We start from the raw sequence: 27,928 nt of genomic DNA, 5'->3' as shown, positions 1-27,928 counted from the left end.
GCGACTCTCTACCCTTTCCCACTCTTTCCGCGCGCCCTTTACCAACATGGCTGCGGGAGCGGGGCACTCTGGGATGCGTAGTCCAGCCCTCTTGTGTCTTCCTTACCGCAGAGGGGCTAGCTCCGGGAATTGTTGGCGGCCGCGATGGCTCCTGGGAGTTGTAGTTCTTTGCCCTGTCTCGGACCCCTCCTGTTTCCGGTGCCGTCACGGGGCAGAGCAGTCGGTGACAGTACCGAGGGCCCCCGCCCCGCGCCCATGGCTGAGCCGGATCGTGAGTCGGGGGCCCTGGTGGGAGGGTCGGGCCGTGCCGGGGCCTGGCTGAGGGCTGCAGGCCCCGGGGCCCGAGGGCGGGCGTGGTGGGGCAGGAGATGGGGGCTGCACGGGGGGGAATGGAATTCAGGGGCCGTTGCAAAATGATCCATATTGCTAGCTTGGTGGGTTTCTGGGTCGCGAGGTTTTAAGGGTCCGTTTGCCACGTCCCCCAGGTTACTAATGATCGCGTCTTTCTCTCACCTTAGTTGCTAAGGATCCTCGTTGCTAGAGACTTAGAATGCCGCGGTCCAGGTTGCTGAGGGTACCTGGTTGTTAGTGGGAACTGTAGGATGCTAGGGGACCCCTGGTGTCCCCTCCTATCTCTTCCTTCCTCTCCTAAACCTACCATCCCACCCTCCCTGCCCCCCACCACCCAACACCTCTTCCAGGCGGAGTATCTCTTCTTATCTTCTCACTTGCTTTCTACGCTTCCCTCTGCTTGTAAACCTAACCCTCCCCGTACACACTCACACACTACTGCGTCCTTCCTAACTCCTCCTAAGTCTTCCTCCATACCCTGTATGCTTTACTTTCTTTTCTCTCTCCTAAACCTTCCCGTCCCAGCCTCTTTGTCCCTCACTAACCACCTGTCCTCCCAGCACTCCCCACTCTGATAAGATCTGCTTTTCCCCATTCCCTCCCTCCATCTACTCCATTTTTACACTTCCACCCCAGTATAACTAGGTTGGTGGGTCTTCTTGACCCCCTCTGCCCCCCGCTGCTTTGAAACCCTTCATTCCCCCTTAACCACTCCCTTCACCATAACCACATCTGCTCCCCCTCCTCCCCCAGCCTCTGACCCTGTGGAGACCCAGGCAGGGAAGGTGCAGGAGGCTCAGGTGAGATGGAGGGAAGGGTGGAGGGAAGGAGAGAGATGGACTTCCAACACCCCACACGGGGGGAGGTTGCAGAGGGGAGACAGATACCCCAGGGCCCTCAGCTCACTGCCCCAGTCCCTCACCCCACCTCCTGGTTCATCCTCCCGGGGAATGGTGGATTCTGGGGACTGTCAGAGAAGGGTGTGCAGCCTCAACCCCAGGCCTGCCCTTCCAAACTTTCCTTTCTCCTTGCCCTCCCCACCGCGGCCCCCATCCCTTCTGAAACTCATTTGCACTGGGCATGGAAGAGCTTTGGTCCCTGAACTCACAGATCTCACAGGACAAGTGACTAGACAATGACCCTATGGGGTGATAATGAAAGTAGCTCAGGGCACTCTGGGAGCCCAGAGTAAACTTTGTGGAGGTCACACAGATTCCTGCCAGTCCCTTCCCTGGAGGAATCCACAGGCTGATCTAGGAGTCAGATTGAGACACAGCACATGGTAGTTAGTGTAGAGTGATTTAGAATCTTCTCAGGCAAGGTGAGAAATGGTGTCCCAGACAGAGGATACAGCTTTTGCAAACACTGAGGGGCATGAAAGAATGTGATGTGTTCAGTAATCAGGTGGCTGGGGAGGTCAGCTAATTATATTCATGGTTAGCATTTATGGAGTACTTACTCCAGCCGGGTACTCTGCTTAGTGTTTGATGTGCCTCATCTCATTTCATCTTCCCAGCATCCCTGTTGGGAGGCAAGTTCTACTGTAGCCATTTTATAGATGAGGAATTGGAAACAGAGTTGTTCAGTAACTTGTCCACTGTTCCTTGGCTAGAAGGGCAGGGACGGGTTTGCGACCCACGGCACCCGGCACATTGCGTCCCGGACACTTCTCTGGAAGCAGGCTCACAGAGGCCCCACCAGCACCTCCAGCTCCCCCTTAGGCCCTGTTGCTCCCACGTTCTCAGCAGGGCCCTGAAATCCTTCCACAGAGCCTCACTGTCTGCGACCTGAAATCATGCCAGCCCACCCACAGACGCGAGATCGCAGTTCAGATGTAGGCCAGTGCAGAAGCTGTGATGAGAGCACCCCACAGAGGCACGGCAGAGCCACACCGAGGGGATAAGAGCTTCCTGTCAGGCCGGGCTTCTCCCTCGCCTGGCTCCCAAAGCACGACCACTGTCAGGGAAAAAGGTTTCATGTGAAAAAGCGATCCTCAGTCCCAAAGAGAGAGATTCGAGGATGTAAATTGCAGCATTGTCTCATACAGAAAAACTGGAAACAGCCCAAACGGCTATCAGTTGATGGGTTAAATGAACTATGGGGCATCCTCACACTGCAACGCTATGTAGCTGGTAGGTCTATGATATATTGTTTGGCGCAAAATGCAAGTTGCAGCATCGTACTGTGGTGTGACCCATTTCTGGGGAAATAACGAGTTTTACCCGCAGAGACAAAATCTGGAGTAATTACCATTGTACTGTTAATAAGAGTGGTTAGCTTGAAGTGGGGGAATGGGACGGGGGTTGTGGGTGAGGGAATCATGAAGCAAGTGCCCCCAAGTTATACATTGTCTAATGGTCGAAGTTTTTGTGCAGCATACGTAGTCCGAAAGTAACGAAAAGTTTTCACTATGTTTGGAAGGGAGGTTTCTATTCAGAAAGGCTTGGAACCAGAGTTGTGAGTGATGGAGAGGGGTCGTTGGAGGGGTTTTAAACAGGAGAGCGAATTGGTTAGATTTTTTTTTTTTTTTTTTGGCTGCACCACTCGGCTTGCGGGATCTTAGTTCCCCAGCCAGGGATTGAATGCAGGCCCTTGGCAGTAAGATCGCGTAGTCCTAACCACTGGACTGCCAGGGAATTCCCCAGAATTGCATTCCTACCATTGCATGAGGTCCGTTACAGGGCCCAGGCCTGGGCTAGCACACAGCACAGCCGGTGTCCGTTTGTCCAGTGGTGGATAGTTCTGGAACTCCCGCCGAGTGCCAGACCCTGTTCTTGGTGCTGGGCTTCCAGCGGTGATGACGAAAACTCCCAGCCTTCTTGGAGCTGACATCATGGTAGACTCCATAGATGTTCGTGATCAGATGATTAGACTGGAGAAGCCACAGAGAAGGGCCTTTGAAGTGGAGGGGAGCGGGCCGACCCAGGCAGGCCATCACACACAGGGCAGCAGAGTAGATCAGAGGTGAAGACTGAGGCTGGGAGCCTAGGGAGGAGGTCGGGGCAGGACCGCGGGGAGGACAGGCTGGGCCACGTGGAGCCCTGGAGAGGGGACGTGTTATGGCAGGAGGGCAGGGGAGGGAGGCAGGAGGCGTCTGGCAGACCGGGGGCCGGAAGCCACACTGAGATGGGGCCCAGGAGGAGGAGCAGGTTTGGGGGAGATGCTGAGGCCAGTTTGGGACGTGGTGGGAGTGAGGGACCGGGGGTCACTTAGAAGGAGGCATACCAGGAGGCTGCGGGAACCCTGGATCTGGAGGACAGACCAGTGGCGTGGATGAGGCCGACCAGGGAAGGTGAACAGAGAAAGTAGGGAGGGCCCAGGACAGAGTCCCAGACCCTCAATTTGGAAGTCTGGCTGAGGGGAGGAGTCGATAAAGGAGATGGAAGGGTTGGAAAGGTGGAGTGGGGGGCTTCAGGCAGGAGGGCTGACGGCCGCAGGGTGAGGACCGAGGCGTTATTCACAGGAGTGACGTAGGTGAGGAGGGCTGCAGGACTGCTGGCCGGGGCAGGGGACTAAGGGGTTGTAAGGCGAGGCCGTGGACACCGGGAGGTGATGAGAACATAGCCAGTGCTTCCTGAGCGATCACCACCACACACCCGCCCCAGGGCTGTTCTGAGCACCTCCCAGAGGTGAACTCACTTCATCTCACAGTAGCACTCTGAGATGAGTGTCCTCTGAGCTCCATTTCTAAGAGGAGGAGCTCGGAGACTCAGAAAAGCCAAGTCACCCACCGGAGACTGTGCTCCTTGCAAGTAGCAGAGCTGGGTTTTCCAACACAGGCAGCCTGTCCCAGAGCCCACACCCCGGCCCCCAGCGCTGTCCCCTCCACCCCTCACTTCCTCGGGCCCAGCTCCCAGCCAGAGCCTTTTCCCCAAACCCGGTGTCACCCCCACTTCCTTCCCTCCCTCACCCCACTTCTGGGGCCTGATCACCCCACCCCCACCCTTTCCAGGACTCAGATTCAGACACTGAGGGAGGAGCGGCTGGCGGAGAAGGAGAGAGTGAGTATCTTCCTTGAGAGCACGGTTCTGGGGGGCGGTTTAGGGCAGGGATCTGGGTGCTCACCTCCGCCAGGGGTGACATTCAAAGTATGTAATACCAGATGCAGTGTGAGCGCCTGGAGGCCCCTGACTGGGCCAGGCATTGAGCTCTTAGTTGCGGGAAGGCGGCGGGGCCCCAGGGCTGGGCAGGGGCACTCGGGGCCTCTGGGCACCCTGACTGAACACCCACCCGGCTGCTGTCTCTCTTCTTTTTGGCCAGTGGACTTCCTGCGGAATTTCTTCTCCCAGACACTGGGCCTGGGCACCCAGAAGGAGCGTCTGCTGGACGAATTAACCCTGGAAGGGGTGACCCGCTACATGCAGAGTGAGCGCTGTGAGTCCTCTGCCTGCCCTGGGCCCCTTCCCCTCTCCTGGCCCCAAGTGACTTAATTCACAACTTTCGTCTGCAAGTCACAAGAACCTCAACTCAAACCGGCTTATGCCAGAAAGGGAGTGTGTTGATCCTGTAATGAAAACCCCGCTTTAATCGTGGCTGGATTCAGCGGCTTCCACGCTGTTGTCAAAAATCTGAACCCTCTCTGGTGCAGCTCTTCTCTGTGTTGGGGTCAAGGTTGCTCCTGGCAGTGGCAGATACAAGTTCCAGCAGCCTAGTGGCTCCCACTGAAGAGAGCACCTTTCTCCCAGTAGTTCAGACAAAAGAGCAGAGATCGGCTCCAATTGGCCCGGGTTGGGTCACATTCCTACCCCTGAACCAATCACCGTGTCTCTGATTGGCCAGGCCTGTTTGACAGAATGAAGACGCTAATAATAGTAATTACCTTATAGGGTTATGAGGGGGTTACATAAATTCATAGATGTAAATGCCTGGAACCGGGCCTGGAACAGAGCAAGGGCTGCCTAAGTGTTCCCTGTGACGATTATTACAGGAGGCTTGTTTCAGGTGTGGTGTAGAGGTGCCTCTTTATGGGGTCACCATGTAATTTATATTTCTCGCCACGAGTTGAGGTCGCCAGAGGCTGAGAAACTGAGCCCTCGGCAGTCCTCGACTAGAACAATCCACTCTTTGAGGGTCCTGGACAGCCTTTTGTTGAGGACGTCTTCTCCAGTTTCCCTGTCCTCCAGCTGCTGCCGTCTCTCCGAGGGCAGCCAGGCCAGCCGTCCTGAACCTCCCTCTCCTAGGGCAGGCCAGACAGCTGTCTGCAGCCATCTCTTGGCTTGGGTGGGCCCCCAAAAGAACGAAGGCAGTGGCATCAAAGCTTTCATTCCTTCTGTCCTCCTGCACATGGGTTTTAGGATAATTGATTCATGAGGGCGCCTATGAGGGGATAATAATAAATAATAACAATGGGGACTTGCATGGCGGTCCGTTGGTTAAGACTGCGCCTTCCGACGCAGGGGGTATGTATGGGTTCGATCCCTGGTTGGCGAGCTGAGATCCCACATGCCTCACAGCCAAAGAACCAAAACATAAAACAGAAGCAATACTGTAATCAAAATTCAATAAAGACTTTAAAAATGGTCGACAGAGGGGCTTCCCTGGTGGCGCAGTGGTTGAGAGTCCGCCTGCCAATGCAGGGGACGCGGGTTCGTGCCCCGGTCCGGGAAGATCCCACATGCCACGGAGCGGCTGGGCCCGTGAGCCATGGCCACTGGGCCTGTGCGTCCGGAGCCTGTGCTCCACAACGGGAGAGGCCACAACAGTGAGAGGCCCGTGTACCACAAAACGAACAAACAAAAAAAAATGGTCCACACCAAAAAAATCTTAAAAATATAAAAATAATAATAACAATGAATTGAGCTCTCACTGTTTGCCAGGCACTGGGCTAAGCACTTGACAGGTGTCCCCTCCTTTGATCTTCACATGATACCTGTGAGGAGTGATCTGGACAGAGGAGGAAACTGAGGTGCAGAGAGACTGTGACTGGGTACAGGGTCACACTTCTGGCAAGAGGCAGAATCAGGGCTTGATGCCAGGCCGCCTGAATCCAGGGCGCACGCTCCCTTCCACATGGCCCCTGGTGGGTCCACTGGGCCGAGTCCAATGGCATTCTGAGACGAAGCCAAGGGCTGTGGCTGTAGCAGGCCTCAGCCTTTGTCACCCTTGCTGTCCTCCTTTGCATAGAACACCCCAGAGGCGCCTGGTTCACAGGCGCCTCACACCCGTGTCTGTCCATCAGCTGAGGGGCAGATGCCAAGGGTGCTGCGTGGCAGGGCTGCCAGCCAGCCAGCCACTGAAGAGGCAGCTGGGCTATTTCTGCACAGCCCCACGTGCTTGTGAAGTGATGCCACCCCTACCACGCCTCCCCATCTTCTTCTCTGAAAGCTGGTGACGATGGGGGAGCAAAGCGCTTATAGGTGTACGAATCATGGGGCTAAAGAAGTTGAGCATGAGTGACTTGTAGAATCATCAGTGCTGGGCACTGATCTAAGCTTCCCAGGGATGAATTCATTCTCTCAACAGCCCTGCAAGGTCAGTACTGTGATTATGCCCATTTTACAGAGCAGGAAGCTAAAGCCCAGAGTGGTGAGCTGAACTAAGACGCCCCCGCTGGTATGCAGAAGAAGTAGGATTGGAAGCCCTTATCCACTCTGCTGCTCACTGGGCATGGGCTGAGAGTGGCCAGTCTTTGGTCTTCACCTGAAAATTACCAGACTTCCGGCGGCTGATGTGCATTTGATTATGGAGGGAAGGAATAGGATGAAGGAATGTGTATCATATGCTAGAAATAGATGGCCATCCAAGATTATGTCCAAAAGATGAGGGGTGGCCAGAGATTTTTTTCACAATAACCTGCAGCTCTTCCGGGGGAACCCCCCACCCCACCCCTCTCACTAAGATCTCATGCATTTTTGTCTAGATCTAGCGAGGAGAAATTTCTCTCCAAGTGGCCTTTTCTTGAATCTTACTACATTGCTATAATTTCATTTCTTTTAATATAAATTTATTTATTTATTTTGGCTACGTTGGGTCTTCGTTGCTACGCGTGGGCTTTCTCTACTTGCAGTTTGTTGCAGTGCGCATGAGAACGTTGTGGTGGCTTCTCTTGTTGCGAAGCACAGGCTCTAGGTGCGCGGGCTTCAGTAGTTGTGGCTCGCGGGCTCTAGAGCGCAGGCTCAGTAGTTGTAGCACACAGGCTTAGTTGCTCTGTGACATGTGGGATCTTCCCAGACCAGGGCTCGAACCCGTGTGCCCTGCATTGCAGGTGGATTCTTAACCACTGCGCCACCAGGGAAGTCCCCATTGGTGTAATTTCAAACAGTGGATTCTTTGACCCCATGCTGGCTCTTCCATCAGTCACCTGTGTGACCCCTTCCCCTATCTGAGCCTCAGTTTCCTCATGTATAAAGTGGGATGTTAACACCTCCCTCCTTGAAATGGTTGGGAGAGCCATTCAGGGATCTGAAATGCTTGCCCCAGGGCCAGGCACAGAGTAAACGGCTTCAGGGACTGTGGTGGGTGGTATTATTTAAGGGTAAGAAAGGGAAAGGGAAACTTTGGTCTTTTAATGTAATCATTACATTCAGTCTGTGATGATATATTTGATTATTAGACAGCAGAGCCACTAATAATTTTTTAAGCTGTCAGAAGTTCATTGTGAACACCAGCTCAGTACTTAGTTTATGGCAAAGACAACTGTCTTAAGATAAATGGTCACATTTTGGAGCAGTGTTTGATGTTTAAAACAAAATGTTACAACGGTAAACAAACGTAAACTGAAAAAAAACAAAAACAAAAAACCCACGCTGCATAAACTCTTCTCCTCCAGGTCGCAGGGTTATCTGTTTGGTGGGAGCTGGAATCTCCACTTGTAAGTGCCCCCCTCCCCCAAGAGAACTCCCTGGTTGGGGGTGCCCCTTCGAAGAGCTGGGGAGGAGCTGTATGGGGGCCCTTGCCTGGGAGGGTCAGTGTGGTAGAGAAGGGGCCAAGGTCCCTCATCGATTGAATGCCCGCTGCCACTCCTCCCCCAGCGGCGGGCATCCCTGACTTCCGCTCCCCAAACACGGGCCTCTACGCCAACCTGGAGAAATACCATCTTCCCTACCCGGAGGCCATCTTTGAGATTGGCTACTTCAAGGTACGTGTCCTGCAGGGAGGAACGTCTGTAATGGGGGTGGGGGGTGGAGGCGTGGCCGCCTCTCTCCAGCTCTCATCTCACCAGGGCCATCTGGGTGCCCACCTGCCCTCCGGCTCTCTCTCCCACAGAAACACCCAGAGCCCTTCTTTGCCCTCGCCAAGGAACTCTATCCTGGGCAGTTCAAGGTGAGCTCTCTTTTGCGGAGGCGGTGACAGGAAAGGTTGGGGGCCAGCAGGCATGGGAAAGCCCCCTCCAGGGCCCTTCAGACAAATATGATAGCCATTAAACACATGGGCTCTGGGGAAGTTCCCTGGCCTAGTGGTTAGGATTCCGGGCCTTCACTGCTGTGGCCTGGGTTCAGTCCCTGGTTGGGGAAATGAGATCCTGCAAGCCGTGTGGCACCGTCCAAAAAAAAAATATATACATATATATACACATGGGCTCCGGGCCCAGACGGCCTGGGTCCAAGTCCTGGTCCCTCATTTCCTGCTCTTGTGTCCTTGAGCCTCTGTTTTCCCTTATGTAAAATGAAGCTGTTAATAGTCCACGAGAAGGGTTGTCGTGAGGCTTAAATGAGTTAACGATACATGCAAGAGCCCAGACCCCAGAGCCAGTCCTCTCTGTGCAAACCCCAACTCCACAACCTGGGTGACTCTGGCAAGACAGTCACCCTCTCTGTGCCTCAGTTCCCTCACCTGTGAAATGGGGATAACAAAGGTGCGCGCCTCGCGAGGTCGGTGTGACGATTCCGTGAGGGAAAACAGGCGTGGCGCCTGGAACGGTTCCCGCACACGGCGGTGCGCGGTCAGTGTCTTCCGTCTTCATCGGCACTGTCATGATTGCTCCCCTCCAGCCCACCGTCTGCCACTACTTCATCCGCCTGCTGAAGGAGAAAGGGCTGCTCCTGCGCTGCTACACGCAGGTAGGCGGGACCGCGGGCGTGCTGGGAGGAAGAGCGTGGGCTGGAGGGGCCCGGAGAGCTCAGGCCACGGCTTCTCTGTCACGTGACCTGCAGTGACTCACGTCCCCTCTCTCAGCCTCAGTTTCCCTTTCTATAAAACAGAGGCCAGAACAGCTTTGCCCTCTCAGGCCTGTGGTGGTGTGGCAGTGACCTCCCTCAGGGCCATCTCAGGAGTACTTCTCTGAGCAGACACTATCGGCACCATAGATTTCGTATTTGGCGGGGCTTTCCAGCAGATGACTCCAAACTGAGTTGATCTAATATGATCACTACACCTGACAATTTTCCGGCTGGTAGCTGTAAACTCTTAAGGAAAGAGCACTATCGTTTTTTTTTTTGTGGGGCACCTTTTAAAAATATATTTATTTATTTGGCTGTGCTGGGTCTTAGTTGTGGCAGGCGGGCTCCTTAGTTGCGGTTCGCTGGCTTATTAGTTACGGCACACCAGCTCCTTAGTTGCAGCAGGCGGGCTCCTTAGTTGTGGCATGCATGTGGGATCTAGTTCCCCAACCAGGGATCGAACCCCGGCCCCCTGCATTGGGAGCGTGGAGTCTTAACCACGGCACCACCGGGGAAGTCCTGGGACACCCTTTTGTAATTTGCACAAAGGCCTTGTGCGTACCGTGGGGCCGTGGCTCATACAGGTCAGGTGCTTGGCGGAGGGCCTCGCCGGGGTGTCCTCAGGGAAGGACAGCTCACATTGTTGGCTTCCGAGTTGGTGAGCCTTTTAGGATCTCGCACCCCTAATAGTGAAAAATGTTTGCACCTCTACCTTTGTTTCATAAATACGTATTCAAATTACATGATGTACTATAGCCCTGATACCATGCCTGCTCTAATTCATACCTCAGAACCCAAAATTACGAAATAGAGAGAGAACACATGGATAGAAATAGGTGTTCTATTATTTTCTTCCTGCGCCTGGCAATCGGGAGCCTGCAGCCTCAGAAGTTGCCACCAGGGGGAGGATGAAATCTTTGTAGGTCCGGAATTCTCAAGTGGGGTACGTGCTCCCACCCAGGGCTGGCGGGGGAGGGGATGGCCTCCTCCTTCCAGCAGGAGCCCCAGCTCAGAATAAACCTGACCTTTCTTCCCAGAGAGTCAGTTTTTTCCATGAGATGTGACTCAGACTTGATACGAACAGCTCACCTGAAGCCAAGTGCCTTCATGAATTCCTCACCATAGCCCTGCTGGCAAACCTGTTTGTAAGCTTCTGTCCCAATGTTTACTGAGTGCCAACCCAGTGCCAGGCCCTGCAGGCAGTGAACGGAGGGAGCAGACATCCCTGCCCTCCTGGAACTGACACTGTAGTGTGGGGAGAGACAACGGACGAGATGGGTGAGTTGCGTGTCTACGCTGATGCTGAGAGGTCTATGGCGCGCAGCTGAGCAGGAAAGGGGACTCAAGCTCTGTGTGTGCGGGGTCGGGGGTGCTGTAGTGAACAGGATGTCAGGGAAGGCCTCACTGAGAAGCAGGACATTTAAACAGAGACCTGTAGGAGGGGAGGGAGGGAGCCATGGGATCATCTGTCGGGGGAGAGTGCATTCCAGGCAAAGCGAACAGCCAGTCCAGAGGTCCTGAGGGGAGGCTGCATTTGGCGTGTTCAAGAAGCTGGATCTGGACTTCCCTGGCAGTCCAGTGGTTAAGACTCCACGCTCCCAATGCAGGGGGCCCAGGTTCGATCCCTGGTCAGGGAACTAGATCCCACATGCCACAGCTAAGACCCGGCACAGCCAAATAAATAAATATTTTTAAAAAGAGAAAAGAAGAAGAAGAAGAAGCTGGATCTGAGTGAGCAGGGAGGACAGTAGTAGGAGAAGATGGAGGAGACGAGGTCAGGGAGGTGACAGGGGTGGACCGTGTGGGGGCTTGGGGGCCACAGGGAGGGCTTTGTCCTTTCCCCTGAGTGAGATGGAATCACAGGAGGGCTCTGAGCAGGGCAGGGATGTGACCTGACCCAGGTGTTCACAGGGTCCCTCTGGCTGCGTGAGGGGGGCAGACTGTGGGAGCAGTGGGGGGCGGGTACCAAGACCAGGGAGGAGGCTGCAATGATGTTCCAAGCAGGAGAGGATGGAGGCTGGGCCGGGGAGGGGGCCGCCGAAGGGGAGAGGTGGGCGGCTTACGAACCCGTTTTGAAGGTGGAGCTGGCAGGACTTGCCAATGGGTTGAATGTGAAACGATTCGTGAGAGAAGGAAAGGAGTCAGGGATGACTGGCTCCCTGTCAGCCTGAGCACCTGCTGCCTTTTATTGAGATGGTGGGACGTGCAGGCGTGGGGGGCAGAGGAGGAGCTTGGCTGAAGGCATGTCGGGGTTGAGATGCCCATTAGACAACCACCTGGGGACATGGGCAGACAGCTGGACACAGGAGTCTGGACTCGAGCTGGAGAGCAGCAGATAGACGACGTTTAAACCCTCCAGACAGGATGAGATCACAGGGGTCCCAGCACGAGAAGCCCAGGCCCAGGCCCAGGTGGCTCATGGGGGCAGCTCAGAGGGCTCGCTTCCCAGCTCTGTCTGAGGCAGAACCCCCTGCCCCAACCACGAAAGCACACCAGCTGTAGGCTATTTTTAGACGAAAGCCAAACACCAATGCGTTGTGAGGTCAGCGTGAAATGTGGTGGCATTTCCCCCCAGTTGCAATTCTTCATGTGTGGATTTAAGCACGCATACGTATTCAAAATGGCGCATTACGTAACATAGACAAAGGTGGAAAAAAATTTTCCAGTCTCACGTTTCACGAAACCTTTTTTTTTTTTTTTTAAACTCATCACCCTCTTCTTTAACCTCAGCCACTTTTTGAGTCACTGACCCAGTTTTCTGGAACACATTGTCTTCACGTCTTTCTGAATTGTGACGATGCAGCACTTTCGAAGCCACGCGCGATGCTATTTTTATCTCAAGACACAAGTATCCATTCAAACATGAGAACAGTTGTCGCCTTCGTTCAAGTCACTGTGATCTCCTCAGCAAACCAGCTTATCGCTCTTTTAAATCTATATCTATGGCATTTACATCATACATAGGGTTTGTACTTGGCTTTCTTTCATTTAAGCCCTGTCTGGAGGATCCTTCCATATCTGCACCCACATAGCAGTTTCATGCTTTTTTAAAAAAAAATTATTTATTTATTTAATTTTTGGCTGCGTTGGTCTTCGTTGCTGCAGGTGGGCTTTCTCTAGTTGCGGCGAGCGGGGGCTACTCTTCGTTGCGGTGCGCAGGCTTCTCATTGCGGTGTCTTTTCTTGTTGCGGAGCACGGGCTCTAGGCGCACGGGCTTCAGTAATTGTGGCATGCAGGCTCAGTAGTTGTGGCTCGCAGGCTCTAGAGCGCAGGCCCAGTAGTTGTGGCACATGGGCTTAGTTGCTCTGTGGCATATGGGATCTTCCCAGACTAGGGCTTGAACCCGTGTCCCCTGCATTGGCAGGCGGATTCTTAACCACTGTGCCACCAGGGAAGTCCCAGCTTCATGCTTTTTAAAAGCATGTCAGAGACGTGATGTCTTGAAACCAGAAGTGAGCCAAGGTTTAAAATTCAAGAGATTGCAAATGAAAACCCAGACATCAGGCTCCTCTTGAAAATCGGGAAGAGCTGGCTGTACCCTGGGTGGCTTTCTGTGGGGGAGAGTGGTTGGCTGGAGCTGAGTGGCCGCTGCCCACCTTGCCCAGGGCCCGCCTCCTCACCATGACCTCTTTCCTGCCTGATGCTGAGGCCAGACATCAGTTGCTGTGTGTTGCCATGCATTCATTGCTGCTTGGCCTTTATAGCGAACCTCTTGGGCCATATTCCCCAGCCCCAGCTTCCCTCCCGGGGGCCACGGCTGCTGCCTACTTCTTGGGTCTCCTTTGAAGATATTCCATACTTAGGCAAGCAAATACACAAATTCATATATTGATTTTTTCACATCCTGTACACACTGCCTTTGTGCTTTGGGCCTTCTAACATCTTGGAGAGATCCCTTCACACCAGTACATACGGGTTGACCGCATTCATTTTTGTTTGTTTGTGGTTTCTCCATCAAAAGTGGCATCAAGGGAATTCCCTGGTGGTCCAGTGGTTAGGACTCTGTGCTTTCACCGCTGAGAGCGTGGGTTCGATCCCTGGCCAGGGAACTAAGGTCCCGCAAGCCGCACAGCATGGCAAAAAAAAAAAAAAAAAGTGACATCAAAGGGTAACACAGAGGCGTGTAGGTAGACCTTTGACGTACCATTTAGTTATATGCGTGCATACTGCTTACTTACGTGTCCGGGAGTTGGTAACTAAGTCAAGAAACAAAGGCAAAACTAGCATTTCTAGTAAAGGGGGGAGAGGGAAAGCCACAGAGAGTCTGGGGACAGTGACTCTTGTCTGCATGTGTTGGGGATAAACTGATGGCTGGCTGGGAGCAGAGAGGGCAGTTGGGGCTGTCTGCCCTTGCAAGGGAACCCTCTCAGTTGTTCACGGAGCCTCCAGGAAACCTCGTCGGGTCAGCTGGGGGCTGCATATGCCCGGCCATCTCTGTAACGTCTGCCAGTGTCCTCCAGCAGCACCTGCCCCAGCAGCATTCCTCGTGGGCAAACGAAAGCTGCTCCGGAGGGGCTGGAGAAAGCGCAAGTGTCTATGTGAAAGAGAAGAATATTCTTGCCTGTTGAATAAGGAAAGTATCTCTGTCTGAAAAGACTACAAGTTAATATACTATCAATGCAGCAGATCATAGTAAGGTTAAGTAGGAAAACAGTGTGATGAAAACCCAAAAAACCCTCCTGATTCATTGATTTATGTTAATGCCTGGCCAGGGCTGCCACAGACAGCTGTGCAGGTTGGGTACTGCACAAGGATGCCATATCTGAGGGGGCTGCGTTTACAGTGGAGACACTGGAGAGTTGTATGTTTATTTCAGCAAATTTCTGGCAGGTGCTACTAGAGTGTCTGATTCTAACAAAACACATTTGCAGCAAAACGGAAGCAAAGTGGCCCAAATTTGCCAGGGCTGGTTGGTGGCAGTGGGTCTGGGCTCATAGAGATTTGAGTTTGGGCCCCTGCCTTTAAGTGTCCATGACTTACCTTTTCAGAGGCACCATCAGGATGAACAGAAGAGTTTTAGACACACCCTGCCCCTTGTTTCTCCCTCCCTCCGTTCTCCCCGTCCCACTTGCTTTTCTCAGCCGCAACTCCTGGCTATGCCTTCTGCCCCTTGGGGGGTGTGGTTCGCTCCTGACCCTCTCTCCTCCATCTCTCCCTCCAGAACATAGACACCCTGGAGCGAGTGGCGGGGCTGGAGGCCGAGGACCTGGTGGAGGCCCACGGCACCTTCTACACGTCTCACTGCATCAGCCCCGTCTGCCGGCAGGAGTACGCGCTAAGCTGGATGAAAGGTGAGGGGCCGGAGGCTATTATCCCCGAGGGCAGGCCTCCCGTCCCCTGTCTGCTCCCCAGCGCCAGGGACAGGGTCTCCACGCGCGGACGCCAGCTCTGTCCTGCACAGCTCTGCAGCTCTTTTTAGCAGATAATGGCAGCCCCCAAAGATTGGAGGTGGCAGTGGGGGTTCATTTCTCCCGACACCACCTCACAGCCAGGTTATGATGGATGCGGACTCCAGACACAGAGACGTGCGTTAGCAGACAGGCCCCCACGTGGTCCTACAACCTGTTCTGTGAGGTCATGAAACCCTAGCTCTTTGTCCTTTGGGCGCTCTGACCCCGTCTCACATGAGGGGCTCATCCAGGCAAGCGCAGCTACACTCTAAGAAGAGCAGAAGTATCTGAGAGAACTTTCTGGGGTGAGGGGAATGTCCAACACGGCAGCCACTTGCTACATGGGGCTGTTGAGCTCTTAAAATGTGGCTAATGTGACCGAGGAACTGAATTCTTAACTTTCTTTAATTTGTATTAATTAAAATTTAAAAGTCACATGTGGCTCTAACCAGCATACCGGCCAGCACTGCCCCAGAGGCACAGGATTCAACCGGCCGATTAGCTGGATTCAGGCGAGCAGAGGCCGTGGCGTGTGAAGCTGGGCACAGCCCTGGTTAGGAATGAAGCCTGGGGGCTGTCCTTAAGGATGCAAACTCCAGGGCTTGCTAAAGTCCTCATCCCTGTTCTTGCCTGGGCAGAGTGTCCAAAAAGAGAAGGAGGAACAAAAAATCCAGCCAATCCACATTTCCTGAATGCCAGTGAGAGCTGATTTCTGACATCCATTGTGCTAATTAAGAAGCCACTTACTTCATCCATGGAAACCCATTTCTGATGTTCTTTATGCTGATTTCACAAAGCCTCTGGTGTCCCTGTGTGATAAGGACAGCTGCAGCGCTGATAGTAGGGCCCCTGGAGTGTGGCCCTTCTGACAACATGCCAGCTGCCCGCCCCTGGGGTGAGGATTCCTGAATAGCCCAAGTGCACGCAGCTGGGGGTGATGGACAATTAACATTACCCCATTATGTCTCTCTTACAGCAGTAGCACAAGCGTCACCCGCAAAATGTCATGTACTGTCAATGCAAAAATATTCTCAAGTAAATGACAGACCTGAAAGCAGTGCTCTGTAAATATCTGTTGAAGGAATGAGTGAATAGTTGAATGAACAAACCAGGATTCTGTGGGTTGCAAGTGACAGAATGCTTTCAAGCTTCCTTAATCAATAGGCAATGAGGACGATTGTCATAAGCATGGGGTGTGCGTGGGGGCAGGGGTGTGTCTGTCACAGAGCCCGAGAGTGGGAAGCAGCTGCACCTAAGGTTCTGTCCCCGTCCCAGCATCATCTGCATAATTCTTCCCTCTCTGCCACTAGGCCTGGCGCCTACCAGGCCTCTCTGACCCACGGGGAAGTAGGGCTGCCCTCAAAGACCCACTGGCCGAGCTTCACTCCCAAGTCCAGATCCCCCGGGTCGGGGGTTGGTGGAACCCAGCTGCCCCTTTTAGGGGCGAGTGTCTGCTCATTTGTTTGTTTGTTCATTTAATAGCTATAGGCTGGTGCTGGGAGCCACCCCAGGAATGTTGGGGGCAGGGGAGGGACAGCTGTCTAAGAAGGGAGGTCCCTCCTGAGCAGGGCAAACACCCCAGGAGGCCCGCCCGGTGACTGAGGTGTGTTTGTGTTGACAGTGAAGGAAGGATGGGGTGGGCAGGCAGGCTGCGGCCCCAGCCCAAAGCCTCTTACCTCCTCTTCTCCCTCCCCGTTCCCCACGCTCAGAGAAGATCTTCTCCGAGGTGACTCCCAAGTGTGAGAAATGTCGGAGTGTGGTGAAGCCTGGTGAGCCTTGGGGCCGGGGACCAACCGCGGTAGACTCAGGCTGGGACCCCCTCAGCCACTAACCCCTTCCCAAGAAGGCCACGCGCCCTATCCGTCCATCCAGCCCCGTCACCCTCTCTCCCTGACCAGTGCCCGGAGTCTGCCCCAGGGAGAGTGGGTACCATAGCCCCTAGTCTGTCCCCAGCGCTCCACACTCCCGTCCCAGCCCTGCGGTCCACCTTCTGCTCCTGCCTGTCCTCTCTCTCCCTCCCTGTCTCTGCCCCCCTGCTTTTTCACTGTCTCTATCTCTCCCTGTGTCTGTCTGTCCATCTATCTCCACCTCAGATATCGTGTTCTTTGGCGAGAACCTCCCGGCGCGTTTCTTCTCCTGCCTGCAGTCAGTAAGTATACCCGCCGCGCCCCCCATCTCGGTCCTCGCAGGGGCAGCCTGGGTCCTGCCCTGGGGAAGGTGGCTTCCCCAGGTAGCTGCGGGTGGGCTTGCAGCGGGGGCCGGGGACCGCAGCCCAGCCTCACTGGCCGCTCCCCCTTCACAGGACTTCCTGAAGGTGGACCTCCTCATCATCATGGGCACCTCCCTGCAGGTGCAGCCCTTCGCATCCCTTATCAGCAAGTAGGTTGGGGTTCTGGGCTATGGGGGGCTGCTGGGGACTGGGGGAGCCGGGACAGGCCCTCACCACTCAGCTCGCCCTCCACCAGGGCGCCCCTCTCCACCCCGCGCCTGCTCATCAACAAGGAGAAGACTGGCCAGGTGAGTCCTTTTAGTCACACCCTGCCACCCCCACACAGGGGCCCCACATTGCCTGCCCCCGGCCTCCTCAGGAACCAGGGGACAGGTCTCTGGAGAATCCCGATACTTTGGACCCCTCAGCTCAGACCTAAGGGTTCTGGAATCCACAGTGTTCAGGTTCCAGGCTGCCCTGACTCCAAGATTCCACAGGCCTCTGTGTCATTCACCCCTTTTTTTTTTTTAATTTATTTATTATTTATTTTTGCCTGCGTTGGGTCTTTGTTGCTGCGCATGGGCTTTCTTTAGTTGCGGCGAGCGGGGGCTACTCTTTGTTGCGGTGCACGGGCTTCTCATTGCAGTGGCTTCTCTTGTTGCGGAGCACGGGCTCTAGAACGCGTGGGCTTCAGTAGTTGTGGCACACGGGCCCAGTAGTTGTGGCTCGCTGGCTCTAGAGCACAGGCTCAGTAGTTGTGGCACACAGGCTTAGTTGCTCCATGGCATGTGGGATCTTCCTGGACCAGGGCTCGAACCCGTGTCCCCTGCATTGGCAGGCAGATTCTTAACCTCTGCTCCACCAGGGAAGTCCCTCATTCACCCTTTTGAACGAGTGACAGAACCCCAGCTCAAAGCGACTTAAGCCAAAACGAGAATGTCGTACTTCCCGTGACTGAAGAGTCAGGGCTAGCTGGCCCCTGGGCCTGCAGCAGTTCTGTCAGGAGTTACCCGCTCCCTCTCTCATCTCTCTTTTCCTGAGGTAGCTTCACTCCCAGGCAGGGGCTCCCTCCTGGGGACAGATGTTTCTCCAACAGGCAAAAAACGTACGGTGTGCCAGATACCGTGCTAAGCATTTCCTCTGTATTAACCCGCTGACAGTACAACCCTAGGAGTGGGTTTGATGATCACCCCCACTCTACAGAGAAAGAAACTGACGTTCAGAGAGGCCAGGCCACTTGAGCAAAGTCACAGAGCTGGGATTCCAACCCAAGCCACCTGGCTCCAGGGTCTGTGCTCTTAGCTCCCCCCGACTCCACCCCCTTCCCCACAGATGGACCCTTTCCTCGGGATGATGATGGGCCTCGGAGGAGGCATGGACTTCGACTCCAAGAAGGCCTACAGGTGAGGCCCTCCCGCGGCAGTGCGGGGGCAGTGGAGCCTTCAAAGGACAGGGCCAAGGTGGGAGGGAGGGCACGGAGGCACAGGGCAGGGCAGAGCCGACAGGGCCCTGGGACAAACCTGGGAGCTCTGACTCTCACCCGCCCACAGGGATGTGGCCTGGCTGGGTGACTGCGACCAGGGCTGCCTGGCCCTTGCCGACCTCCTCGGATGGAAGGTGAGGAGCCTGGGCCACCCCCGCCCACCCTGAGCCCAGTCCCTGGACCCCCGTCCCACAGGTCCTCTGACCTTATGATGCATGATGACCTCTGACCTCTGTGAACTTTGTCCCCTGCAGAAGGAACTGGAGGACCTTGTCCGGAAGGAGCATGCCAGCATAGATGCCCAGTCGGGGTCAGGGGCTCCCAACCCCACCACTTCAGCTTCCTCCAGGAAGTCTCCACCTCCTGCCAAGGAGGAGGCCAGGACCACGGAGGGAGAGAAACCCCAGTGACAGCCGCATCTCCCAGGCAGGACGCCCAGCTTTGGGACAGCTGAGCCCCAACCAGGCCTGGCCCCCTCTAACTTACAGCTCTTTTCTGGGGAGCTCAGAACATTTCCTCAATCTACTAACTACTCCCTCCCCAAACTGGGGTCCCAGCACCCCTGACCCCGGCGAATCTCTAACATTTTTAGGGGCTGAGGCTTGGGCAGCCAGTCTCTAACAGCCCGCAGCCCCTAATCACCCTTAGGGCCAAGGATCAGCCTCCCCTAATCTCTAACTGCTCAGGGGGCCAGGGGTACCTCCAAACTGCTAACTGTCCCAGGACGAGAGCCCCAGGGCCCCCATGCTCTCTACTGTTCCCAGGGGCTTGAGGCCAAGTCGACGAAGTCTAACCTACCCTGGGTGAGGAGGTGCGCCCTCCAGACGTGACTCACACCCAGTGGGGGGGTCCAAGCCTCAAGGCCTCCCAAGTCTCTGCCTACAACTCCCAAAGTGGGTGCCAGGCCCCCCAACTCGGGACCCGCTTCCCAGACGGGGGTGGGCAGATGGTGTCGCTTATTAGAGACAAATTAAAAGCAAAAAACAACTAACCATCAGCTGTCTGGCCTCGCTGTTCTTTCCTGCGGGCCCACAGGGAAGCTGCCGGAGGAAGGGACTAGACATTGGGCCCCTAAGAAACAAGAACATCCACAGGCTCTCATGAGAAAGGGTGAAGGGTGCCGAAGGGTGCCGAGAGGGGACTCCTGGGGCCGTGGGAGCCTCATGGGTCTTACCCCTGGACTCCCAGACTGCCAGGGTCCCTTCCTCCAGAGCCCGGTCACCTAAGGCCTGAGCCCCCGGAAAGAGGGAGGAGGGTCGATTTCAAATAACCCCAGCCCCGCCTCTTCCCCCTGCCCACTCAGCTTCCTCTCTCTGCGAGGAACACTTTCACTTCCTGCTACTCCAGGCCTCCCCTCGGAGAACAGGTAGGGGTCCCCAGGGACTGAGCAGCTGGCATCATCACCCCCCCACTGACCCACTGCCTCCCTGAGGTATCAGGCAGCTGCCGCCGTCCCATCATGCCCAGCACCACCCATCTCCTTCTCCCCTTCTCATGGGACCCAGGCAAGCATCTGTCTCCCTCCCCCCACCCCTCCTGACTGCTCTCCCCTGGCCAGGGCACCTGCTCTCTGTCCCCCACTTCCTAATACCCTGGTCAGTGGGCTGATTGATTTGTTTAGCTGTTTATTTTCCATCCCCTGTACCCACCCCAAGAAGAATGGAAGCCCCTGGGAGCAGGGGCCTATTCTGCCCATCACCCTCTTCCTCAGGCACCCTTTTCCCCTACTCTGGGCCTGTACTCAATAAATATTTGTTGGATGGATGGGTGCACGGATGGATGGATGGATGCATGGATGGACCTAGGACTCCTACTCCTGGGACTGCTGCAGGGAAAATATTTTAGAATGCCCACCTTAACTTATAACCCACTGTAGGACTCTCTACCTGGTGAGAAGGGTTGGGGTCCGATGGATAGAGGGACAGATGTGTGATAAAGCAAAAAGAATAATAGTAAAATCTAGGTAGCGGGTATGTGGATGTTCCCTGTAAAATTATTGCAGCTTTTCTGAATGTTTTAAATCTCTCATAATAAAACGTTGGGAGAAAATATCTGAGGGCTCCTCTGTGGTCTGGGAAGGGAGGGAGAGGAAATGTGGTATAACATTTGTCACCGTTACAGAGTGCCTGCTGTGGGCAGAGCCCTTTTCCGGGCACTGTATTTTGACAAGGTTGTTAGTTAGCTGGTCCACATTCATAAGGCTGCACCGGATGTTATAATCTGAAATATTACCCTACCCCTTGGTAAATAGCTATCAGTTTGAGTCATCTTCCTCCCCCACTACGTCAAGACTCAAGACTCCTGGGATCCCCAGATCGCCCCACCATCCAGCAAATAAAGAATTAATACCTGGCACAGCAACGGGTCTCAAGTCCATTCTGATTGGTCAAGGTCTCTGCCATGCGGGTTGTAAATAGACTTATCTTTCTCCCTGCCAGAGGCCAGACCATGGCTCACTGGCCTTCTGCAACCTGAGGATGATGGTACAGCCAGAGGACAAGGCCTCAGCAGGCCCCACCGATGGGGAGAGGTGAGGGCTGCTGGGGCTGTCTCCAGCTCCTGCCCCTGGATTCAGAAGCCCCTTCCATCCAGTTCCCACCCGCCACAGGACCCAGAACCCCATCTCTGACCCTTTGCCCCTGGGCTTCCCCTTCCTGTACCTTTGACCCCATCTCAGTGTCCAACTGCCTTCCTCTGTCCCCTGGTCTCCTGGTCCCTGTGTGTCCCAGACTAATCCCATCACAGGCGAATGGAGCAGGTGAGACCCCCTTAAGAGTCCTTGGGACCCCAGAGCCACTCCTTCGCCTTCAGAGGACATGGGGGGTGTGGCAGATCCCAGAGCTGGATGCCCAGGATGCAAAAGCCCTTCTGGAGCTGTGGCCACCAGGGGTAAGTGCTCACAGCCGGGGACCCTCTCTGACCCTCCCCATGACACTCTGAATCAGTTCGGACCCTGCTGGTTGCTAGTGACAACCACAGCACAGACCAGGCAAACTGAAAGGCTACTTATTGATTCAAATGACTGAAAAGCCCAGAAGTAAAAGTAATTTCAGGAATGTCTGGATCCTGAACATCAGACAATGTATACATTTCTCTTCATTCCACTTCTTGGCTTGGTTTTTCTGTTTTTCCCTTTTTTTTGTTTTGCCACAAGGCTTGTAGGGTCTTAGTTCCCTGGCCAGGCGTTGAACCTGGGCCCTCAGCAGTGAAAGCGCAGAATCCTAACCACTGGACCGCCAGGGAATTCCCTTGGCTTTGCTTTAAACTGCAGGGAATTCTAAATATTTGGGGATGCAAGTAAACACTTGTTCTGTAATAGCTTAGATAAATAGGCATTTATCTTTCTAACATAACCAGAAAGGTAGCTGCAGGCTCCAGTTCTGCTCCTCGGGTGACATCAAGGCCATCTTCTCTGCAATTCTCCTGGACTTCCCTCATGGTCATCCAGTGGCTGCCCCGGACCCAAGCACATGTGTGCATTCCAGGCAGGAGGAAGGAAGAAAGGAGGCACCAGTTGCATTGTTTTCTTTTACTAGGAAAAACAAAAGCCTTCACAATTGATTCAGAATATACAGATAAGGCCCAGGTAGCAACATTTTTAAAAGCTCACCTGGGAGTTATACAGAGGTGAGAACCACTGCCTACATCACTCATTATCCATCTTCTATGGCTGGGCCTATTAATGCCCTGAATAAAGCTGGAGTTCTGCAAGGAATAGGGAATAGATCTGGATAAAGCAACTAACAGGTATACCACAGTTTCCTCCTCAGGGAGGCTTTCTCTTTGTAGTTAGAGAGATGGCTGGCCCCAGCTCAGGGCCACATCTCGCCAGCTTAGCAACCTCCGTGTAAAAAGAGGCCTCTTTCCAAAGAGCTCCAGCAAAAATCCTGTGGAAGATTTCCATTGGCTGAGCTTGGTGCACGTGCCCATCTCTGAACCAATCACAGTGGTCAGAGAACACTGTCAATCCTATTGGCTAGGTCAGGTCATGGACCCACCCCTAGAGCTTGACAGGAGAGTTAGTCACCCACAGGACCTAGAGTAGAGAGTGGAGTAGAGAGTTTTCTAAAGGAAATTTGAGGTGTGGAACCCAAAATAAGGGCAATGGATGCTAGCAGGCACAAATCCTCTTCAAGCTGAACTTTGCCTCCATTCCCCCAGAGTTTCCTGGTCATAGGACATGATCCCAGACAGGTCCTTGTGTTGAGGACAGGACCTTCACCAGGGGAAATCAACACCTACCAGATCCTGAAGCTTCCTGGAGGTGAGGAGCCTATACCCCCAAGTTTGCAGTCCACAGCAAATTTATCACCAAGATTGGTCAGTTTTAATTCTAAAATATCTCCTGAATCTCCCCAATGCTCTCTACCTCCATCACCCTAATCCTAGCCACCATCACCTCTTGCCCAGACAATTTCAGTAGCCTCCTCTCTGGTCTTCCTGCTCCCACCCTTTTCTTCCATTCTGAACACGGCAGCCAGAGTGATATTTTCAAACATCAATCAGATGTTATACATTCCTGCCCTAAACCCTGCAAAGGACATGCAACATCTTTAGATAAACATTAAACTCCTTACAGCCCATCATGGCCTATAAGGTGATGAATGATTAGCTCCCGCCCACCTCTCCATCTACAGCCCTTCATTCTCTCTACTCTAGACACACTGTTTTCTCTGTTTCTTGAGCATTTTAAATGTGTCCCAACTTCAGGGCCTTTGTATTTGTTTTTCCTGCATGAATGCCCTTCCTTGAATGGTTAGTTTAGTCTCCATCGTTTAGGCCTCTGTAGAAATGTAATCTTCCTTGGCCACCACAGCTAATGAGAGCCCTGGTCACTTTCAATCACTCCATTTCATTCATAGCACTCAATACATTATACACTTATCTTTATTTGTTTACTCATTCATTTTTGTCTCCCTCCACTAAAAGGTAAACTACAGGAAGACAGAGAATGTATCTGCCTTTTGACAACTGTATCCCTAGTGCCTGAAAATGAATAGGTGCTCAATAAATATTTGTCTAATGAATGAATCCTATTTGGTGGCATAAGTGGAATGCAAGCCTAAAGTCACAGGAAAAGATAGGGACTGCAAGGGTAGAAATTTCCTTGTTCTGAAGGTTCTTGGGGGACCTGCAGGACTGGGGAAGAGAGAGTCCCAGGGAAAAGAAGGCTGCTACCCCTCGAGTTTTCTAACTTGTTCCTCCTTGCCCTCTCCCCGCAGGTGTGTCTCTGGAGTCCTCTAACCTCTGCATGTCAGACCTGCCCCATCTCCTGGCCTTCCTATCAGCCAGCAGGTACAGGTCACCTTTCAAAAGGGCTAAGGGGGATCCTTCCCTATGATACCTCACCCATACTGTGACTCCTCATTTTTTCTCAGGGATGTTTTGCCCAGAACACTGCTCTTGCCCCCTCCCACTCTAGGGCCTGGAGACCAAAACACAGGTGAGGCATGATTCTCTAATGGAGGAAGAGGCCACCTTTCCACCTCCTTAGTCCAGGAGGATGGTACTTGAGGGACCAAACTACAGGGTTCGAGGGAAGATAAGGCTGGGGTTTGAGAAAGGTGGGGGGGGTGCTCGACTCCTGGGCCCGAATGAGGAGGTGCCAGGGACCAAGCCTCAGTTCTTCCAGTAACGAAGCTGGACACTAAGGCTGGCCCCTTGGACACCTGGGACACCTCACTTCTGCTGGCCCCCAGATCCTCTGCAGATTGGCAGCATCCAACTCAACACCTCAGGGAGGGTGTTCTTTGTGGTGAACAAGCTCTACCTGGAGACCCACAGAGGGTGGGAGATGGAGCAGACGCCCCCAGAGACAACTCCAGAGACTGCCGAGAGACATGGTCCAGGTTAGATGAGCAGGGCCCCGGGCCCCTGAGGGATGAAGGAGCTGCCGCCACTGTTTTGTGGAACTCAACCCTCTCTCCCCATCAGCCCCCAGGACCCCAGCCCCTCACCAGGTCTCCTGGGTGGAAGGCCCGCTCAGCCCAGAAGTACACCATCCTAGGCCAGCTCTGGCCAGCCTGGTGGAAGAGAAGAAGGAGGATGACTACAAAGATGAAGAAGAGGGAGCTGAGGATGCGCTCACGCGTCACATCCGGGCTCTAGCCAGGGCCCGGAGCAGCTACGTGGCCAGGCAGTTCCGGGGCTTTCGGGTGCGCCTCACCTCAGAGGCTGAAGGTCCCCACAGGCCTGGGGACCCGGCCACAGAGCTGCTTCAGGATATGCGGCACCTCCTTGCTGACCTCCAAGATCACTTAGCAAAGGACCCCGATGTCAGGGCTGTCTTTGAGAGCAGGGCTCCCGGGGCCCCCCAGAAGGACGAGGATCTAGGTAATGAGGAGGGCTGAGAGGGAACTTAGGGCCACTCTCCCAACCCGCACAGGTTCACGTTTGCCATCTCTTGGCCCTACATAGGTGTTCACACCCAACTTCCTTCTCTCCATCTGTGTGCATACCTGTTTCCTTTTCTACTCACACGCCCTTTCCTACATGTAATAATACCTATTCTGTTCACCACTGCTCCATCTCACACACGTGTGACAGCCATACTCTCTCTCCCACGCGCTCGTTCACACCCAGGCTCCTTCCACACGTGCTCACACCTAAGTCTACACAAGTGGGTGGCCACAGGCTAGGAAGGTGTTGCGGTTGGCGAGGATGGGTCGCTGGAGAGAGAGGGTAGGCATAGGTCAGCCTGGCGACCCTTCCTTCACCCATCTCAACCCCTGCAGGCCCCGCGGTGGAGGCGGCCCTGTGCCGGGCGGTGCTGGCGCCTCTGAAGCCGGCCCTGTGGACTCGACTCCGCACGCTCCGCGCCCCAGCTCTGCGGCAACTGCGGCGGCGACAGATAGCCATGCGGGCGGAGGCGGGGCCTCCGGGAGCTCAGGGGGCGGGGCATGAGAGGCGGGGCCCCGTCCCCGCCCTGCGAAGCCGCATCCACGCGCGCCTGGCGCGCCTCCACTCAGCCTGCGCCCCACGCCGCAAGGTGTCGCTCCTGCTGGCGGTGTGCAGTGACGTCTACGAGGGCCTGGCTCGGGACGAAAACCAAGGTAAAGGAGGAGTCTTGAGTCTACCTGAATGTGGAGTGGCTTGAGGGTTACAGGAGCCAGGTAGAAGGCTCCCGTGCACACGTCGAGGGGAAGATGGCATGCTCTAGCAGGAGGCGTCTACGCGGGCCGCGGGAATCTAGTAACGGGCGTTTGCATGCCCGGCAAAGTGGAAGGGCAGCCAGCACTTGCGGTCCTGGGGATCGGATGGAAGGTGCCTGCACGCCCCGTCCACCCCAGAGCCTGTCCTCCGGCTCCCCTAGAGCCCCTGGGGGCCGACGCCTTCCTGCCAGCGCTAACAGAGGAACTAATCTGGAGTCCGGACATTGGGGAGACTCAGCTTGACGTGGAGTTTCTCATGGAGCTCTTGGATCCGGACGAGCTACGGGGAGAGGGTGACGCCCCAGCCCCAGAACGCCGGGACCCAAGAGGGGGCGCCCTAGGCCGCCCGCCTGCAGCGGGAGGGAAGGCGGTCAACCTGCAGGGAGCCTGCAGGCGGCCAGGGAACCTGAGGGGGCTGCGCTGACCTACCCTTCTTGCCCCTAGCCGGGTACTACCTGACCACGTGGTTTGGGGCCCTGTACCACATTGCCCACTACCAGCCCGACACGGGCCGCGCGCCCCAGGGGCTCAGCTCTGAGGCTCGGGCCTCCCTGCGCCAGTGGCACCGCAGGCGGACGCTGCATAGACAGAGCCCCACCGAAGCCCAGGTGATCGCCCCTCTGGACTGCGGGTGGAGGGGAGGGCTGGATCTGTTGCCTTTCTGACCCAGGCTCCTGCCTCTCCCCACAGGCCAAGCTGCCCTTTGAGGAACCATGGGCAATAGAGATTGTGCAAGAGGCCAGTGATGATTAGAGTCTCAGACCCTTCTGCTCCGCAGGCAAGATTCGGGAGGCACCTAGGGCAGCACCAACTTCTGACCCCTGTAGTTTAGACTAGAGGCAGCAAGAAGGAGGGGCTCCCAGGAAAAGGAAACGGGTCTGAGGGAAGACCTCTGAGCGTTTGCATTGGCTGTCCCTGCTTCCTGGAATGCCATTCCCGGATATCCACACTGCTCCTTCCCTCCCTTCCTTCAGATCTTTAGGCAGATGTCACCTTCTCAGTGAGGCTCTCTTCCAGACACCCCTGTCTAAAACCACAGCTTCTCTGGCTTGCCCTTTCTGTGGTAAACAGAATAATGCCCCCCCAAGATGTTCACCCCCTAATCTCCATACTCTGTGAATATGTTACCTTAAGTGGTAAAAGGGACTTTACAGATGTGATTAAATTAAGGATCTTGGACTTCTCTGGTGGTCCAGGGGTTAAGACTCCGCGCTTCCACTGTGGGGGCTGGGGGTTCGATCCCTGGTGGGGGAAGTTCCGCATACCGTGGGGTGCGGCCAAAAAAAAAAAATTAAGGGTCTTGTGATGGGAAGATTACCCTGGATTCAGGTGGGCCCGATGTAATCCCCAGGGTCCTTATTAGAGGGAGGCAGTGGGGTCAGATTCAGAGGAAGAGATGTGATGATGCAAGCGGAGGTCGGAGTGATGTGTCCAGGAGCCAAACAATGTAGGCATCCTCTAGAAGCTGAAAAAGACAAGGAATGGATTTCCCCCTGGAACCTCCAAAAGGAGCTCAGCTTTCGATTTTGTTTTTTTTTAATTAAAGTATAGTTAATTTACAATGTTGTGTTAGTTTCAAATGTACAGCAAAGTGATTCAGTTATGTATATATATATTCTTTTTCAGATTCCTTTCCATTATAGGTTATTACAAAATATTGAGTATAGTTCCCTGTGCTATACAGTAGGTCCTTGTTGTTTACCTATTTTATGTATAGTAGTGTATATATATTAATCCCAAACTCCTAATTTATCTCTCCCTCCCTCCCTACCTCTGCTATCCCTTTTGGTAACCATTAGTTTGTTTTCTATGTCTGTGAGTCTCTTTCTGTTTTGTAAGTAAGTTCATTTGTATCTTTTTGGGGGGAAGGGATTCCACATATAAGTGATACCACATGACATTTGTCTTTCTCTGTCTGACTTACTTCAGTTAATATGATAATCTCTAGGTCCACTCAAGTTCAGCCTTTGATTTTAGACCCTAAGACACATTTTGGACATCTGACCTTTAGAACTGCAACAGGTAATAAATGGGTGTTTTTTTAAGCCACTAAGTTTGTGGTAATTTGTTACAGCAGCCATAGGAAACACTCCCCTACCCTGATCTTTTTTTTTCCATAGAAGCTTTCACTTCCAATCATTCCATATAATATACTTATTTACTGTGTTAATTGTCCATAATCTTCTCCCTCCCCTTAGGACAGTGCTGTCCAATAGAAATAGAATACAAGCTACACATGTAATTCT

The 27,928-nt window shown here is 54.2% G+C and overlaps 2 protein-coding genes across 2 annotated transcripts; both read left to right on the top strand.

Moving 5' to 3' along the window:
* Positions 1 to 208: 208 nt before the first annotated feature.
* SIRT2 (sirtuin 2) lies at positions 209 to 19,518 on the top strand. Its single transcript, XM_079907295.1, has 16 exons — positions 209 to 271; positions 1,105 to 1,151; positions 4,304 to 4,352; positions 4,612 to 4,725; positions 8,120 to 8,161; positions 8,322 to 8,428; positions 8,557 to 8,613; positions 9,282 to 9,350; positions 14,611 to 14,740; positions 16,549 to 16,608; positions 16,933 to 16,988; positions 17,142 to 17,218; positions 17,305 to 17,356; positions 18,381 to 18,451; positions 18,599 to 18,665; positions 18,786 to 19,518. Exons 1-16 carry the CDS (start codon positions 256 to 258, stop codon positions 18,939 to 18,941), a joined length of 1,170 nt encoding a protein of 389 aa, XP_079763421.1. The 5' UTR covers positions 209 to 255; the 3' UTR covers positions 18,942 to 19,518.
* A 1,532-nt stretch (positions 19,519 to 21,050) lies between these two features.
* On the top strand, positions 21,051 to 27,194 carry RINL (Ras and Rab interactor like). The gene is made up of 10 exons (XM_079907347.1): positions 21,051 to 21,420; positions 22,693 to 22,795; positions 23,754 to 23,826; positions 23,910 to 23,974; positions 24,231 to 24,380; positions 24,466 to 24,864; positions 25,266 to 25,583; positions 25,844 to 25,975; positions 26,127 to 26,290; positions 26,373 to 27,194. The coding sequence occupies exons 1-10, from the start codon at positions 21,052 to 21,054 to the stop codon at positions 26,433 to 26,435; spliced, it is 1,836 nt and encodes a 611-aa protein (XP_079763473.1). The 5' UTR covers position 21,051; the 3' UTR covers positions 26,436 to 27,194.
* Positions 27,195 to 27,928: the final 734 nt, after the last annotated feature.

Source organism: Stenella coeruleoalba (genome assembly GCF_951394435.1).
Source record: "Stenella coeruleoalba genome assembly, chromosome: 20".
Taxonomy (NCBI): domain Eukaryota; kingdom Metazoa; phylum Chordata; class Mammalia; order Artiodactyla; family Delphinidae; genus Stenella; species Stenella coeruleoalba.
Note: the sequence above shows the minus strand (reverse complement) of the source record. Positions and strands in the feature narration are given on the sequence as shown.